Here is a 15450-nt window from a genome sequence, read left to right as displayed (position 1 = left end):
TAGACCGAACTCCTTTTAACATTTACAGAGACCCAACAGTACCACCATGAGCAAGCACAATTTTAGATCGTCTTTTGGGCTAACAGGGTCAATGCTATACTGCTGCTATACTGCTGCTATACCACCAGAAGATGTCTGTTGCTTGGTAGCATGCAAGAACTAAAAACTGTAGCAGGAAGTGTGTAAAAATGTCTGCACGGGTGTAGTTAAGGTATAAGGCAGGTGCGACATAAGTATGTGGTATATTCTGTATCATAGTGAAGTAGTATAACACTGGTGAAAGCAACATTAGCATATGGCTGCTTTGGGAAAAAAAAAAAGAATGCTTGTGGTGGTTGTTTGAATCATGTTTTTAAATGTATTACAGGATAGGTTTTTCTGAATTAAAGGATCAATATCACTCTCTGCTTTGTGTTTTTGATTTACACTTTCTTGCTAATCTACACGTTGACCTTTTTCTTAACGTTTCAAAGAGGAACAACTAAATAATTCCCCCTTGTGTTTTGTCTTCAGCAAATAACACGTCCCTCACAAGAAGACAAATCAGACGAGAAAAACGAAGAGGAAAAATCCGAGAAGTCTGAGAAAAAAGAGGACGAGGAAAAGAAGGACGAGGAAGAGAAAGATGAAAAGGAGGATTCTAGGTGAGTTGTGACTAGTTGTTTATCCTAGTGTCTCTCTAGTCCATTAGACCCTGCTGGCATTACATTATATTTCAGTGCTCTAAGTTAATCATTGCTGTCAATATATGCAGTGTGACTTCTTTTAATGCTCCTATATTATAAAAGACAGATTGGTGTGTGAAAGCCAAATAGTAAAAATGTCACACTTGATAGTCCAGCAACCCTGTACAGTTACGATTGTTTATATCAGCAGTATTCTTATTAGTATTCTTGACATGACTGTAACTTGTGCTGTTAATGAAGCAATCCTTCCTGGACCTACCCTACTGACATTGGATAGGAATGAACACAGGAGTGAAGAATTGTCCAAGCTTAGTTCCCTGTTATATGCAAATGTTTTGGATAGGGTTGTCTCATATAGTAAATAAAAACTTCAGATATGGTGCAGTGATGAGAAGATTTCACATCCCCAGGCCCCTTGGTGGAGTGATGCATGTTCGTGGTCTAAAGAAGACTTGGACACGACATAGCGGTGTCTGTTTTGGCGCATGGGTAACAGACAAAAAACCTTGCCAACTTGTTAACAAGTCTGTCCAGCTTCAGTGTAGACAAATTCTAATATGCCTTTTCTTGTGTGTTCAGTCATAGAGGAAAAGAACAGATTACAAACAGGGCCTGTTATTGCTGAGTCAAAATGGAACAGATATTTGCTGTACCAACGGTCTCAAAAGCTGTGTTTTCCCCCTCCAAAACCACAGGGACATTGGCAAGGACAAAGACAAGTGTGACGGTGGGGAGGACGAGGACGGAAAGGAGCAAAACACGCCGCGTGGCAGGAAGACTGCCAATAGCCAGGGCCGCCGTAAGGGAAGGATCACCACACGCTCCATGGCCAATGAGGCTGCATCTGTGGCGGCTGAGGAGGCACCTCCCCCTGCCACTGAGCCTGCCCTGCCAGATCCTCCACAGCTCCCTAAATCTGATCCAGCACAGAAGGCCATGAAGGAGCCTGCAAAACTCCAGACTCCAATAACTTCCATGGATGCCAATAAAGGTGAATTCTCTTGGGATGTTCTCTGGAGGTTGTTCAAAATTGTGTTTTTTTATTTTTTATTTTTTCAACATAGGAACACACTTACTAACACAGAAACGAGGGAAAGAAAAGTCACAAAACATAACTACATACAATATTCCATTACAAAATATGTGAAGAAAAAAAGGATGTGTGAACGTGAGTGATTCCAAAACTCATTTAAGCTGTATTATTAACAGTAATGCTTTTATATTTTTTGGCTAGGCACTCAGTCTCTCAGCAATTTATGTGATCCACATTAACAATTACTGTCAAGTGACCACAGTGGCCATTCTCTGGCATCCCATTTAGCTTCCCAAATGTCATAGTAGGCAAAAAATATATTTTTATTTTTCCCTCATGTGAAATCAGTGGTTGGCACTGACTTGCTTGGCGTAAGGGACAGCGTTTATACTGTTACCTCTTTGGTGTCATGACCTGGGGGAATTAAATAGAATGTGCTTCAGCAAGGTTAGAGATAGTCAGAATATAGAGCTCCTGTCTTTCTCCCTCTTCAGATGTGTGGACTCATTAGCTGTTTATAGCTTGAAAGTAGACAGTTGGTTCAGCAGTTTCAGGCACTCATAGCCAAGTGTCAGTCAGATTCTGTGCTGCATTGCATTCCACTCAGGAAGCTGAATAAAGTCTGTCCATCACCATGGCAATGTAGAGCTGTTGTCATGGCACGCACTTGTACTCTTTCACCCTTTGAAGTCTGTCACTTGGACAGTGGTAGCTCAGGTTTTCAGGTATCCAACTCTGTGTGTGTTAAGCTTGTTGTTGCGTTAATCTGTATCATTAATTCACTGTTTTGTAAGCGTGCTTGGCTTCTCTGCCACCTGGTCCCTGTGCTGTCTGTTGAGCTCTGCCTCTCTCAACAGTCTGAGTTATGCAAGGTCTGCCCTATAATGTGATTAACTAGCAGACTGCAGTGTGTCCTTCCATCCTCTCAACCCATTGACCTTTCTTGCCCTGTTCTGGGTGTATCATAGTTTACATACGACTGTGTCAACTGTAATCTCCCATAGTGACTACATCTACTAGACTATGTCTGTTTGCATGCACTGATGTAACCCCTGCAGTTTTGGTGCTTCTTAGAAGTCACTGGGCTAGGTGCTAAAGGGTAGCTATCTGTCAGTCTTGCCCAGTTGATATGATGCCAGGTAAATTGAGGAAGCTGCTGATTCAGTGGGGGCCAACAGTGGGAGTTTGATCTCATTTGAACCAGTGGGAGACTCTGTGTGTGTGTCTGTGCGTGCATGTGCGCAGATACCTGTCTGTTTTCTGTTTTTTTCTCTGTTCCTCGAGATTAACGACCACCCTAAAGGGGGCATAAACTGTCACGGGGAGAACATGTGAGTTTTGCCATGGGAAAAGGAAGCCTATCCCAGTAGACATTTGTTTAACTAAGTGTAACAGACTGTGTGGCCAGGGGACCTTTTGATAGGAGCCGTCTAAACAGTGAGAATTGATCTCCTCATCTTCGAAGTGGGTGGGTGGTTGGGAAGGGAGGGCCAAGCCTCCTGTTAATGTCAAGGATACAGCTGCTGCTATATTAGTCCAAATGTTTACACAGTCTCAGTGGGTGCCATGGAGGAGAGTGGGCTAGAGTTCACCCAGCCCCCTCCACACTAACCATGCACTTCTGTGAATTTTGTGGGAGGGTTTTGGGCTGGCTGTTCTATCTGTCTATTTGTCTCCATCCAAGGCCATTTCCCAAAGAGGGAGGCAGGGCTCGCAACTCCTCCACTGTCTGGTGCTACATCAGCTGACCATGGCCCTCCCCTTGTGGATTAGAGTGGAGGAGGGCTTGTTCCCGGCTGTGGGGAAGGGGAGAGATAGGGAGGAGGGAGAATGAGAGTGTGAGAGACAGACAGAGAGAGAGAGCTAGAGCGAGAGTGTAAGTGAGGGAGCAGGTCTCGGCAGCCCCTGAATGTAAACAGATTATTAGATTAGTGGCCATGAGAAGGAGACGACTGAAGAGAGGACTGTCACTCTGTCTGTCTCCCTCCCAGTCTCTCTCTCTCTCTCCTCCTCTCTCTTCTCTCTCTCTCTCTCCTCTCTCTCTCTCTCTCTCTTTCTTTCTGTCAGTGCTGATGGGGCTGTGTCTTATTTCTTTGTGATTTAGCTGGTGCTGGTGAAACCGGAGAAACTTCTCGCTGGACCGAGGAGGAGATGGAGGTCGCCAAAAAAGGTAGTGTTTCATTTCTTTTCTTTCTTGCTTTATCTCTCTGTCCTTCCGCTCTTTCTCTGTGTTGCTGTGGCTTGGCTGCTCTGCTTTTTATGATCTTTCTTTGCCTTCCCTGTCTTCCTCTTTTCCTCTTTTCCTCCTCTGATTATCTGATGTTGCCTCGCCCTAGCTGTTTCTTACATGCACACAGGAGTGATCGTGCACATGCATTCACACAAATAGAAACTTGTGCTGGAGCTTTACTGGAAGCTGTCAGAGACCCATGAAGGGTTTCAGGATTTTTTTTCTCTTCGCTGGACTGCTCTGCTGGTTTCTCAGAAGTGATCTATTAAGACCATCCATGAAACAATAGAGCGTGACAGTTGTGGCTTCCTCCTAAAGATCAGGTCTATTATTCACATTTAAAATCTTTAGATTTAAAAAAAAAAATCTAAATGTACTTTAAGTTACTTTGGTCTAAATTTTTCAAAATGTCTGTTGCATATTGTGCCTGGTGTCAAGACTGCACCGCCGCTGTCATTAGTCAGGTCATATGCCATTCAAGTTTGCCCCCTCTCCCCTTTTCCCCTTTTTGTTCGGCTTTGGTACTATAGGTTCTTGCGTAGGCTTCTCTGAATGCCAAGACCCGTAGACTGGGGGAAGTAAATAAAGGGATTAATCTGGATTAATTAAGACTCCTTTGGCTGGGTATTTGAGATTTGGTTCCTTGTTAACAAAAATACATGACTGTTATGATCTCCTCAGGCATTCAGACATGTATGCTAGATATGTCTGGATTAGTGTACCTAAAGGAGACTTGCACAACCTCGTCTAGTCATATGACAAAGCAGGTTCAGAAATCAATTTTGTGCTATGCCGCCACACATGGCGGGTCATGCGAGCACATTTAACACAGTTACCCTCTGAGTGATTGTTGTAACCTTTTGATATGCATAAGGCTCGCTGGTAATACCCGGCTAGCACATCCAACGCCTTGTAGTCAAATGACAACTTTTCATGGTGGGAAAACAAACTCTATGAAGAGAAATAGAAAAGACTTGTTCTTTGTTTTAGTCAGTTTAATTTCACACCTGCAGTCTAACTGAACTGTTATGAATCAGTAGTTTTTAGTTAACAAATCTACTTTAACAAAGTCAGATAACGTCCAGTATCTCTTGCAAGCAGATGTGTTACCCTGGTTTGTCAGCATGCGGGCACTGAGGTTCGAGATATTAAGGCTTCAGACAAAGACACTTTTCAAAGTTAATTATTTTGAAAAAGTAACTGTAACACCTTTCACTTTACATAGATACACACTAAATACAAAGCCTTGGGAATTTGGAAATCGGTTAGGAATATTAAAATCATTCGTGTAAACAAAAAATCTTTTAATAATTTAAACGAAACAATCCTGCCGTTTCCTGGCACAAAACACAGAGCGGACTGATTCCAAGCTGGAGAGACGCTGTGTGTTTGAAACAAAAGGCAGTCATATGCCATGCCATTCACATCACACTATTGTACCTTCTCGTCAGCTATTAGAGAACAGGTGGATTTCATCACAACTGGCTGACTAATGAAAAAAAAAAAAAAAAGGCTTCCGACAGAGGCAATAGAAAGGAAGGCACAACCTGCAGAAAGGAGATCCACCTGCATACGACTGTTATATGAAAACATGTAAACTGGTAATGCTTTGACAACATGATTAAAGATTCAAAAACAGGAAAGTCCTTTTCTTGTCTTCCTTTTATAACTAGATAAGTCCCCTAGGATCCGTTACTCTGGAAATTAGCAAACATACAATCAAAGTTAAGAGAGATTTTGTAAACTATTTTTGACAATGACATAGTAACAATTAAGATGTGATGATAAAGATTTTGAGAGATATTTCTACCTTGAAAAGTGCTAGAATTTTTCTTTTAAAAAGCTGTATGAATCCAGTAGGGCTGTCCCGTATAGCATTTTTTGGGCTCCATTAGTAAGCAATATTTGAAACTTCAGTGCTGATCTACGTTACGATACATTTGCAAGCACCCTTTAACAGTGTAGGTTCATTCGAGGGTCCTGCTGACAGGGATTGTTATGTGCCAGAGTGTTTTGTGTATAGGTCTGCTAAATGAAGCTGCCGTAGTGGTCAGAACATAGGAGATCTGACGTAACTTGTGTATAAGCCTTTTAAGTATGTGCTGTCTGTAGGTGTCTACTGTATGTAAAAAAAAAAAAAAAGTGACATTTGTTGATTGAAGTTTTAAGTATTTACTCTAAACTCTAAAGATATGACTCACTGTGAACAGTCCCCTCGCCCTCATTCCCCCATTTAACTGGAGCAGTAATAGGGCTTTGTGTTTAGCTATGTGGTGATTTGTCAAGCTGCCAGTATCCCTCATCTCAGCAGGGCTGGGAGGGAGGGGAGGTCACAGGGGTCACAGGATTTAGAGAAGAGACACTCTAATGTCAAAGGTAAATGGCAGTCTTCCAGTTCACTGCAGCTTGGCAGAGTAATTTCAAAGTTTAGTGAGACCGTCAAAGCTGATTGTGTGCTCAGCTCAGTGTTAATCAGGATGGGGAAGACCAACAGCAGACCATAGCAATGAGGAGCCCACAAGTATGGTGTAATTTTGCAGTAATACCAAAAGTTCGGCCTCAATGATACTAACAACTGCAGCAGCTTTTCATTCTAAAGAGAGACCATAAAGAATTCATTGAGATAATCTTCTCGAATAAAAGTTATGGCACTGATACAGCATGAAGCAATCGTTGGAAATATGCAAAGTATATAAGATGTCAGACTATGTCCATATCATATCAGGCTTTGATGGCTTGGCTGCACCACTTTGCTGTTCCTTTACATTGCATAAGATTATTGTTGTTAGTCTGATTAGCATAAACTTATATTATCATACATGACAAGTGATTTCAACCATATTTATTTGTATTGTATCAAGTGTTTAAACGCTGCAAATGTTTTAATGCTGAATTGTCTGTCTTTGTCTTGCACTAGGGCTTGTTGAGCATGGGCGAAACTGGACAGCCATTGCCAAAATGGTGGGCACCAAAAGCGAGGCACAGTGCAAGAACTTTTATTTCAATTACAAGAGACGTCACAACCTGGACAACCTGCTCCAGCAGCATAAGCAGGTAAGCTATTTGCTATCTGTGTACTGTTGTAGTCTAGTCGTTGAACTGTTGTAACTGCGCTGAATTAATACAAAATGGTTCTTTGCGTCTTTCCATTTCCCAGGACACACGGCGGGCTCGTGCTGATAGGTCTCAAGGTGAAGGTCTAGCTACAGCATCACCCGATGATGATGACGAGGACAACGCAGATGACAGTGAAGGTCAGAGAGATGGATGATAGGAAGCATGTGCTCGTCGTTAAAAACACAAACACACACGGCCAAACACGTTTGTTCTTCCTGTTTATATGAGGTCAGGGCAAGTCCTTGGGCAACCTGTGTGAAGGATGCACAACAGCCTGATAGGTTTTTTTATCCAATGTTTGTCCATGCCTGGAGCTTCATGCCCAATATTACCAAGTGTTAAGTAAGGAGTCTATGGATAGAAAGAATTCTGTGAAAAGTACAGTGCAAAGCCCGGAGTCTGATCCAAAATGCCCTGTGAATTGTCATGTCAGGATTTCATTTGAGTTGATGGCATTGTGCTCGTTCTCTACTGACGGTAGTTTTAATGAGACAGGAAAAACTAGGATCAGAGGGAAAAAAAGCAAGGGGGAGAGGTGGAGATAAAAGATACGAACTAATTCTGACTACATGGGCGCCTGTTGCATAACAGTTCTTGGCTTTGAAGACTCAACAAAGCCTGCTCTTTGAACACAAAGTGCTGGTCCACTTGTTTGATCCAGCAAGTCTGCCTGTCTACCTCCTCTCCAGAGGTTGTTATCTTTTTTGGCCCCCTCATGAAAAAGATGCTGTGCTATGTCTAGGATTAGATTATTATGAATGTTATCTAATTAGCACCAAATAGTGCTTTTTTTTTTTTAATTTAAAAATATGTTTTTTTTAGTTGGAAAATTGTCATGCTCAGCAGACTTATATATAATTAAAACAGCCTCTAGTTCACAAGATAGCAGTGGCGACAGTGGGACGTCACAAGATTTTCCCTCATGTTTATTTGACTTTGTCTTGGTCCCATGGAAACCCAAACTGCTCTTTTGAGGCCTTGGTGATCTGCAGTTTTGAACCTCACAAATACACATCAGAGAAGGCATTAGCACAGCTCTGTTAAAGTGTACTTACAAAGATTGTAGTGTTTTTCATTTGAATGTTTAGTAATGTTTATTCTCTGGTTTTGGTTTGATACATATAATGCATCTGCAAATAGTTTTTGCATAGACATAACATCTTGACTACCATCACCATGGCAACAGCTGCAGCGGTAGACAATATTCAAACCAGCAGGGGAAGAAAGAATTTTTAAAATATGTTTTTCCAATCTTAAGGAGGATCTTAAGATATTATTTTTTAGATATAAATTATAGATTTGATCACTTAATTACAGGTTGTTCTGTGTCTTGTTTGAAATATACGTACACAGTTGGTATTTAAGATACTTGGAGTCAAGTGTGAAAGGAACAGATTAAATTAGTGTGTGTTTTGAAAGGCTGATTTCTTGTATCTTTAAGGCCTTGGACATAGGATAAGCTAACTTTAATGGTATAAAGCAAAATCATAATAAACAAAACCTGTTTTTTTACATGATAAATCATCCTAATAAGGAGATTTATGTTGCAACAGGGCTACATTTATTTTATTTACTGATCTACTACCTTTATTCTTAAATGGAATTAAAATTGGCTTAAAAGTCTGAGTCTTGCGCATTGTTTCACTTTTACCAAGTCACTAATTCTAATTAATACTGGTACTTCTCATGCTTTCTCAGGCGGCGACAACAGCTCTGATACAGAGAGTGCCCCCTCCCCCTCTCAGGCTGACTCCTCAAAGTCTGGTGACTCCAAGAGGGCAGACAGCGCTGCAGGAGATGCTCAGTGCTCTGACCAGGACAAAGGTCAGGCCAGCAATGGAAAGGCCCTGGAGCCCTCATATGGGGAACTCTGTGTCAAGGAAGAGAAAAGCCCAGAGAGTGAGACTGGATCTCAGGAGGCAAGGGTGGGCGCCTATGCAGGCCCGGTGCATCCCAAAACAGAACCTCAGGATATGGACATGAAGACAGGAGAGGTTCAAGTCAAGATGGAGCCGGAGATCAAGGAGAGAGGAGAAAAGGGAGATCATGGCGGCAGGGAGCTCCACTCAGATAATGACTCCAGCGCCACCTGCAGTGCTGATGAGGATGGGGAAGCGGAGCCTGAAAGGAGGTATGTTCTCATAATTGTGTTCTCATGTTGTGGTTTACAAAAACAGAACATGTTCATGGTTTTAAGTGTAACATGCATTTTGCCCTGTGCCTCTGCAGAATATTCTCCATGGAAAAGCCTTCATTGCTCAGCCCTCCAGGCTCTGTGCTGGTGTCTTCACCCAAGCAAACCCAACTCAACATGCAGCAGCTGCACCAGCGGGCAGCTGCCATCCCACCCATGGTTAGTCATAGTTTCAGGTTGATCCATTTAGATTTGCATGGAGGCAGGTAGCAGGTGGAAAACATACCCACACATTCCTCACAGCAGTCATTATGAACAGTGGTGGAAAGAGTACTGAAAATCTTCTAGTAGTAGTAACAGTAGAAGTACTGTTACATTATATTCAATCATAACGGGATTCTCTGATAAATGATACAAGGTATGAATGGGTCAAACAGTTTGTTTTCTAAACAAATAAACAGATAAAGCAGGAATTTTGTCTGTTAAGAGCATACTAAAAATGTTTTTGAACTTGGGTAGAACACTTTTTTCACGTTTATGTGCACTGCAAACACAACAATAGCCAGGCAAGAGCCTAATATGTCTTATTTGGTTTCTGTTTCTCCAAAATTTCAGTCCCTAAATTAGTAGAAATTACAGGCTTAAAAAATACTATAATATACAAATGATCTAATTACAGTAATGTGAGTAGTTGTAATTAGTTACTTCCACCCCTGATTATGAGCAGTGTGATAAGATCAGAAACTACAGGTGTTTATACTGTCAATCTTCTTTTTTTTTTTTTCTATGTACACAACAGTTCCATTGTCTGCTCTGCTGACAATGTCAACTGTTTTGTGATCTGTAAATATGAATCATTCATCTACCAAGGTCATGATTTAATTGCAAGATTTATAGAATCTTACTTTTATGTTCACCAAATGTCTTATAACCTCTCAAAGCAAACGTTATGTGCATTTTTATTTGAAAATTGTTTGTCAAATATCTCACTTACTTTATATTTGGCATTCCAACTCATCTGGACCTTTTCCCCCCTTAACTTATCTAGGTGCCTGGTCCTTTTGGCCCCGGTGGTGTGCCCATCAGTGGCTTTGCCATGTTGCAACACCAGATCAAAGCAGCACATGAGTCTGCGCACCAAGAGGAGAAGCAGAGGCAGGATCAGGGAGACCTGGACCGTAGACCCCCCTTCAACACACGCAGCCCCACCATACTAGACAGAGATGGTAAGAGAACAAAAACTACCCTCATTCTGTCCTCATCTGTCCTTCTTCCTGTTCATCGCTCTGTCAGCCTTGTTCCCTGTCGCTGCTAGCAGTGGACTATTTATAGCTGATGCATTTTTTAGGCCCTGTTCATTTTTGTACAGTTTCAAAAAAACAATTTGAGGGTGATCTGGACTGTCGTAATGTGGTTCAGCCTGAGTCAAGACAAAAAAAGTTAGCTGACCCTGTTTTACATTTGATGCAAACTCGGCGCTGAAGTCTGTGTTGATGTTCCTCTTGAAATGCCTTTTGAATGAAGGAGGGCACTGTGGTTGTTGTATGACTGGAGCGTGTCAGAGTAGGACACTTGCTGCTTCTGGGCAGTCATAGTTCAACCACTTAGCTTCAGAGGGGAGAGCAGCAAAGTCACTAGGCAGACTGCATTACAGCTTGGTTTTTGCAAAGCTTTTAGCACCTTTTAGTTCGGAGTGCTGTGAAGAGTAGAGCAGCTGTCAGTAAGCTGCTGAGCTTTGACACCAAGATATTCATTACATAGGTTTCAGTGGCTGTGTGTCAGGCTGGTGGTGTTAGTTGTACAGGCCCGTTCATTCTAGGTCAGCTCAATGCTCACTGGCATTGAGTTCTTGTTTTAATAGTGGTTGTCTTTGTCCTTATGCCTGTGTACTGCAGGTAAGCCCTTATCCTACTTGCCTTATGACATGAAGCTGGCTCTGGACCAGGAGGCCCACTCTGGTCGGCCAGGCTCTCCCTACAGACTCTCCCCCAGGGAGCTGAACAAGGCCTCACCCCAGCCTGACCCCAACGCCCCCAATGTCTCCCGCTACAGTGTGCCACCAGGTAAAAGCACACATCTGCACCTCCCTTCTTGCCTCCTCCCTTTCCTTGCTGATACAAACTAGCCTTGCCTGACTCTTACTGAGTCTTTTGTGTTTGACAATGGAGGCACTTTTGACTCAAATAGAGTGTTATAAAGTTTTGGTTGAAATGCTGTATAGTTTATAGTTATTATGGTTATAGATTGACATGTTTTGATATTTATATTTTATTCTCCTACAGACTGTTATCTGCATATGCAATTGCTTGATTGTCTTTATTTAAAGTTAAAGTTGGAGCAGAGGAGGACTGATATGTGGCTTTTAATCCTGTTGTAAGTCTGGGTTTGGCAGTGTTTTAGAGCGTGTGTGCATTAGAAGTTCGATTGAATTTCCTCTTTTCCCAGGGTATATGTAACCACATTGGGGGTATACCTTGTATTGGATGGGTCAATATTTAGCTTTTCTCAAGGAATATTAAATCAGTAAAAACAGTAAAGTTATAAATGCTGCAAATGTGCTGTTTTCCGTGTAATCCTCTTTTTTAAAGGTAAAGTTGAAGAGTCAAGCTTATTGTGTATTGTTGGTGTTTTTGTTGATGAATAACACTTGTATAATGGGTAGCATTACAGATATGTGGTCTTAAGGCCACACAGACCTCGAATCCTAGCACAAGGGAAATGCACTGTGCGCTTGTACACGTGTACCAATACATAAGAGGTCAACAAGCCTGAGCTCTTTCTGGTATAATCACATACTAGAGAGTAGGTTGGTGATTTTATAACAGCAGCGAGTATGTCAATACATGAGTCAGAGAAAACATCAGCACACTCTGACCCCTAATCTTGGCCTGTGTACTACATTCTTGTCTCAAAAAGAGGCTAAGGTGGTGTTTGAATCACTGCCAGTCAGTAGTTGCCATCATCACCATTTTATCTTGTTTTTGCATAGAATAACATTACTAAGATTACTGTATGTGAAAAATGTATTTGCTTATTTGCTTGAGTTTACAATGTCTTTCACACTGCCATCACTAATAAGTCAGCCAATCACTTACAGTAAGTTATTTTATTTAAGATCTCCCCTGTGACGTTTTTCCGTTTATTATGTCAAGGCAGGATGAGCCTGATATTTTGTGATTAGTATATTTTGGATTAAATTTGATGCTATTTTTTTATGGCACATTGACATAAATGGAGAGGAACTTCTATAACCCCAAATATTTCACAGATGTGTGATAAGAACTCACAGTTAACACAGTATAAATATACATGTTGCAGTGACAATGACACAGTAATATTATTGTAATAAATAGAGGAATCAAAACTATGAACACGCTCGATGTTGTTCCCGCTGGCAAGTTTCTCAGTATTTTATAGACCTGCATTAATTTACTATTTTTACAGCGTTATGTTTTGGGGACAGCATTAAAGGCTTGCTTCTGCCTTAGGAAGGTAAAGGGGTGCAGTCCACCAAATAACGGTTGCAGAGAAACCTTTTCCTCCAGTAATATCTGCTGCTGTTGTTGATGTGGAAATTACATTCAGACTTTTATTTAAGTTTGATACCAATAGTTTTTCTTGTTTATCATTTGGGGCAAACATATGTCCTGACAAATTAGGTTGTTGTTGCCGATGATGTTAATGTTTGACACGCAAGTCGCCCTGCAACAAGGATTTATGCATTCGTCATAGAGTGGCTTGTTTTCTTATCTGTCCCTGTATGAGCCAGCAGTATGATGACGTGCATGCCCGCTGTAGGAACTCTCACACAGCCATTTGCATTTTTGATCTTGTGGAGTGCAGAGCATGAGGCATGCTCCCTGCATAGAGGTTACTCCCAGTCATGTGTGGGTGTATCTGTGTGTTATGATCCATTTCGTCTTCTCGCCTTTCCCAGGAGATGGTAAAGCAGACAGCAGGCATGGGCCAAGGTTACCTCAAGCTGAGGACAGGCTATTAAGTTGTTATCAGTGCTTACTTTGCCACTCACTGGAGTCTGTCAGAATGAAGCTGAATATTTTATCACACAGTTTTTGATGGAAAATCAAGCTTAATGGAACTCTTATGATGTTCTAAGTTACATTTAATCATTTGCTTTTTAGATAGATGATTAATACCCAAATGTTGTTCTGGTTATCATTTATCTCATTTTTTTATGTTCATATTCCCACCAGGCCTCCACCCTGCCCCCAACCAGCTGGTCCCGAGTATGCCAGATGGAGTCCGTGTGACGTTCAGCAGACCCAGTCGACCTCCCAACATTCCCTCTCCTCCACCACTCATTCCAACCACCAAGCCCACGGACAAGCCATCCTTTATCCAAGGCGGCTCCATCTCCCAGGTAGGACACCAGGGGGCTGATGGCAAAGGTCTACTGGTGGACCCAGGGGATCAACCCTGCTCTTACTACACCACTGACATTCCCACCAGAGCGAAGACAAACCCATAAAGATACCCAATTGAGCTTTTTTACCCTTTGAAGTCCTGTTTCTCCTATGATTGGGTCACCGTTTTGTGTATCTTGTTCATGTTTGTGACCAGATATACATTCCTACCAATGGCTTCACGCTATTCCACTGATCCACAGGTGGCGGTAACACACCTAGATATGCAGAAATGTGTCAACAAAGACAGGGAAGAAGACTGCAAGCTAGAAAATATGAATGTAAACAGTTTAGGATTTATTAAATAATAAAACAGTGGAGTGTAACCCAGACCACAACTCTGGACCCTTTGTAGGGTTTACTCAGTTTGCTTTGTTAAAACAAATGCTGGGTCCATACCACAAGCAGTTTGGTTGATACTTTATCTTAGAAGCTCTCTCAGAACAGAAAATAGTGTATTTTTCATTCATTTTCATTCGTCTTCGTGTTGTCTGATGTGTCTCAGTGCTTATTAGGGAGGATAAATTATGTTTATTTTTTCAGTCTCGCAAAGAAAATTTTAAAGAGAAACTCTGAATGACTGCAATCAATTTCTCATCCATTTTTAACTTTCTAGGAAGAATTATTCTTTATTAAACAAAATTAAATTTGTTTAACAGTGCAACATTATTATGCCTTTTCGTGTTTCTTTTTCTGTGTTTAGCTTGTTAACTTAGCTAATGTAATGTAAATGTAACAGTCTTCTTGGTAGCTCAGCTCTACAGAAATGCAACGGGCTTCCTGTGTCCTTTGTGCCATAGCTTTCACAGTGTCATCTTTTGGGAACGATCAGCAGAGATGTTTATCAGATCATATACCACGGTTTATAAACTGTCACACATAAATGATTATCAACATCACCTGGCACCACTGTCTTGTTTTAATGAACACATTGACCTGACCTTGAAATACAGTCTTTGTTCCTTCTTTTCCAGGGAACTCCTGGCACATACCTGCCGTCCCATGCTGTCTATGGGCCAGAGGGGACTAAAAGCACTGTCGGCTCCATCTCTCTGGGTCTTCCTCGACAGCAGGATCCTAACAAGCCTGGTAGGACAACAGTACTACACCATATTTTCATTGTGCAGGTCAGGCAGGAAACCACTGAAATAAAATCAAACATAAACACAAAGTTGGCTTGTATGCAGTTTTATACAGACTTTAAGTAGCTTCTATGCATAGTTTCATGCTGTTTGAGGGCCATAAGGTTTGATCTCTCTACATCACAACATTTTGCTAAAGCAAGCTTTTATTGTAGAATGCATTTTTTGCTAGTCAGTCTTCAAACATATTAAAAATAGATGAATCACTAATGGTACACTTAAAATCAGCTGCATGTGTTTTCCAGTTATTGTGATGACTATGAAGTGAATTTGGAAACATTTAAAACATTGAATAGACACCATAACCTTTTTAATCTTTTCCTCTTTAATCTGTCACAAGTAGAGGGGTACTTCTTACCCAATCTCTTGAGAAGACATGTAACTCACAGAGGTAAACCAAATGTATCATAGAGGAAGCTCATTATAGATTAATGAACACATTACCAGCTAATTTGTTTGTTGTATTAAGTTCTTAAATACTGAAAAGTTCACTATTAATAGCTCCACGTAGGTCTGTGTGGATAATATTGTCCTCACTAGTGTCCAGTCCAGTTCCCTATGCTGAAAACATAACTGCTCATTTGCACTGCCACCAAATGTTGACTGAGCCACACTGTATAATATGTTAATATGTCAAATGAGAGTTTAGGACAGTTAAGTTAAGTATTAACCAGAAAGGAAAGG

The 15450-nt window shown here is 41.3% G+C and overlaps 1 protein-coding gene across 5 annotated transcripts in view; it reads left to right on the top strand.

The window, feature by feature from the left end:
* The window catches only part of ncor1 (nuclear receptor corepressor 1), a 50504-nt gene that overhangs the window by 23215 nt on the left and 11839 nt on the right, over positions 1-15450 (top strand). For 4 of the 5 annotated variants that reach the window (XM_035666218.1, XM_035666219.1, XM_035666216.1 and 1 more), the window contains 11 exons: positions 514-644; positions 1382-1677; positions 3824-3889; positions 6867-7003; positions 7107-7203; positions 8765-9197; positions 9296-9419; positions 10249-10426; positions 11096-11263; positions 13415-13581; positions 14599-14713. In XM_035666218.1, the coding sequence (XP_035522111.1) occupies positions 514-644; positions 1382-1677; positions 3824-3889; positions 6867-7003; positions 7107-7203; positions 8765-9197; positions 9296-9419; positions 10249-10426; positions 11096-11263; positions 13415-13581; positions 14599-14713 (1912 nt within the window). The remainder of the gene's footprint in view (positions 1-513; positions 645-1381; positions 1678-3823; positions 3890-6866; positions 7004-7106; positions 7204-8764; positions 9198-9295; positions 9420-10248; positions 10427-11095; positions 11264-13414; positions 13582-14598; positions 14714-15450) is intronic. The other variant, XM_035666220.1, reaches the window with a different exon arrangement.

The sequence above is a fragment of the Morone saxatilis genome, unplaced genomic scaffold, assembly GCF_004916995.1.
Source record: "Morone saxatilis isolate NCDOM2014 unplaced genomic scaffold, NCSU_SB_2.0 Contig20, whole genome shotgun sequence".
Taxonomy (NCBI): Eukaryota; Metazoa; Chordata; class Actinopteri; family Moronidae; genus Morone; species Morone saxatilis.
The sequence above is the reverse complement of the archived record's forward strand: the minus strand, read 5'-3'. Positions and strand labels throughout refer to the sequence as shown.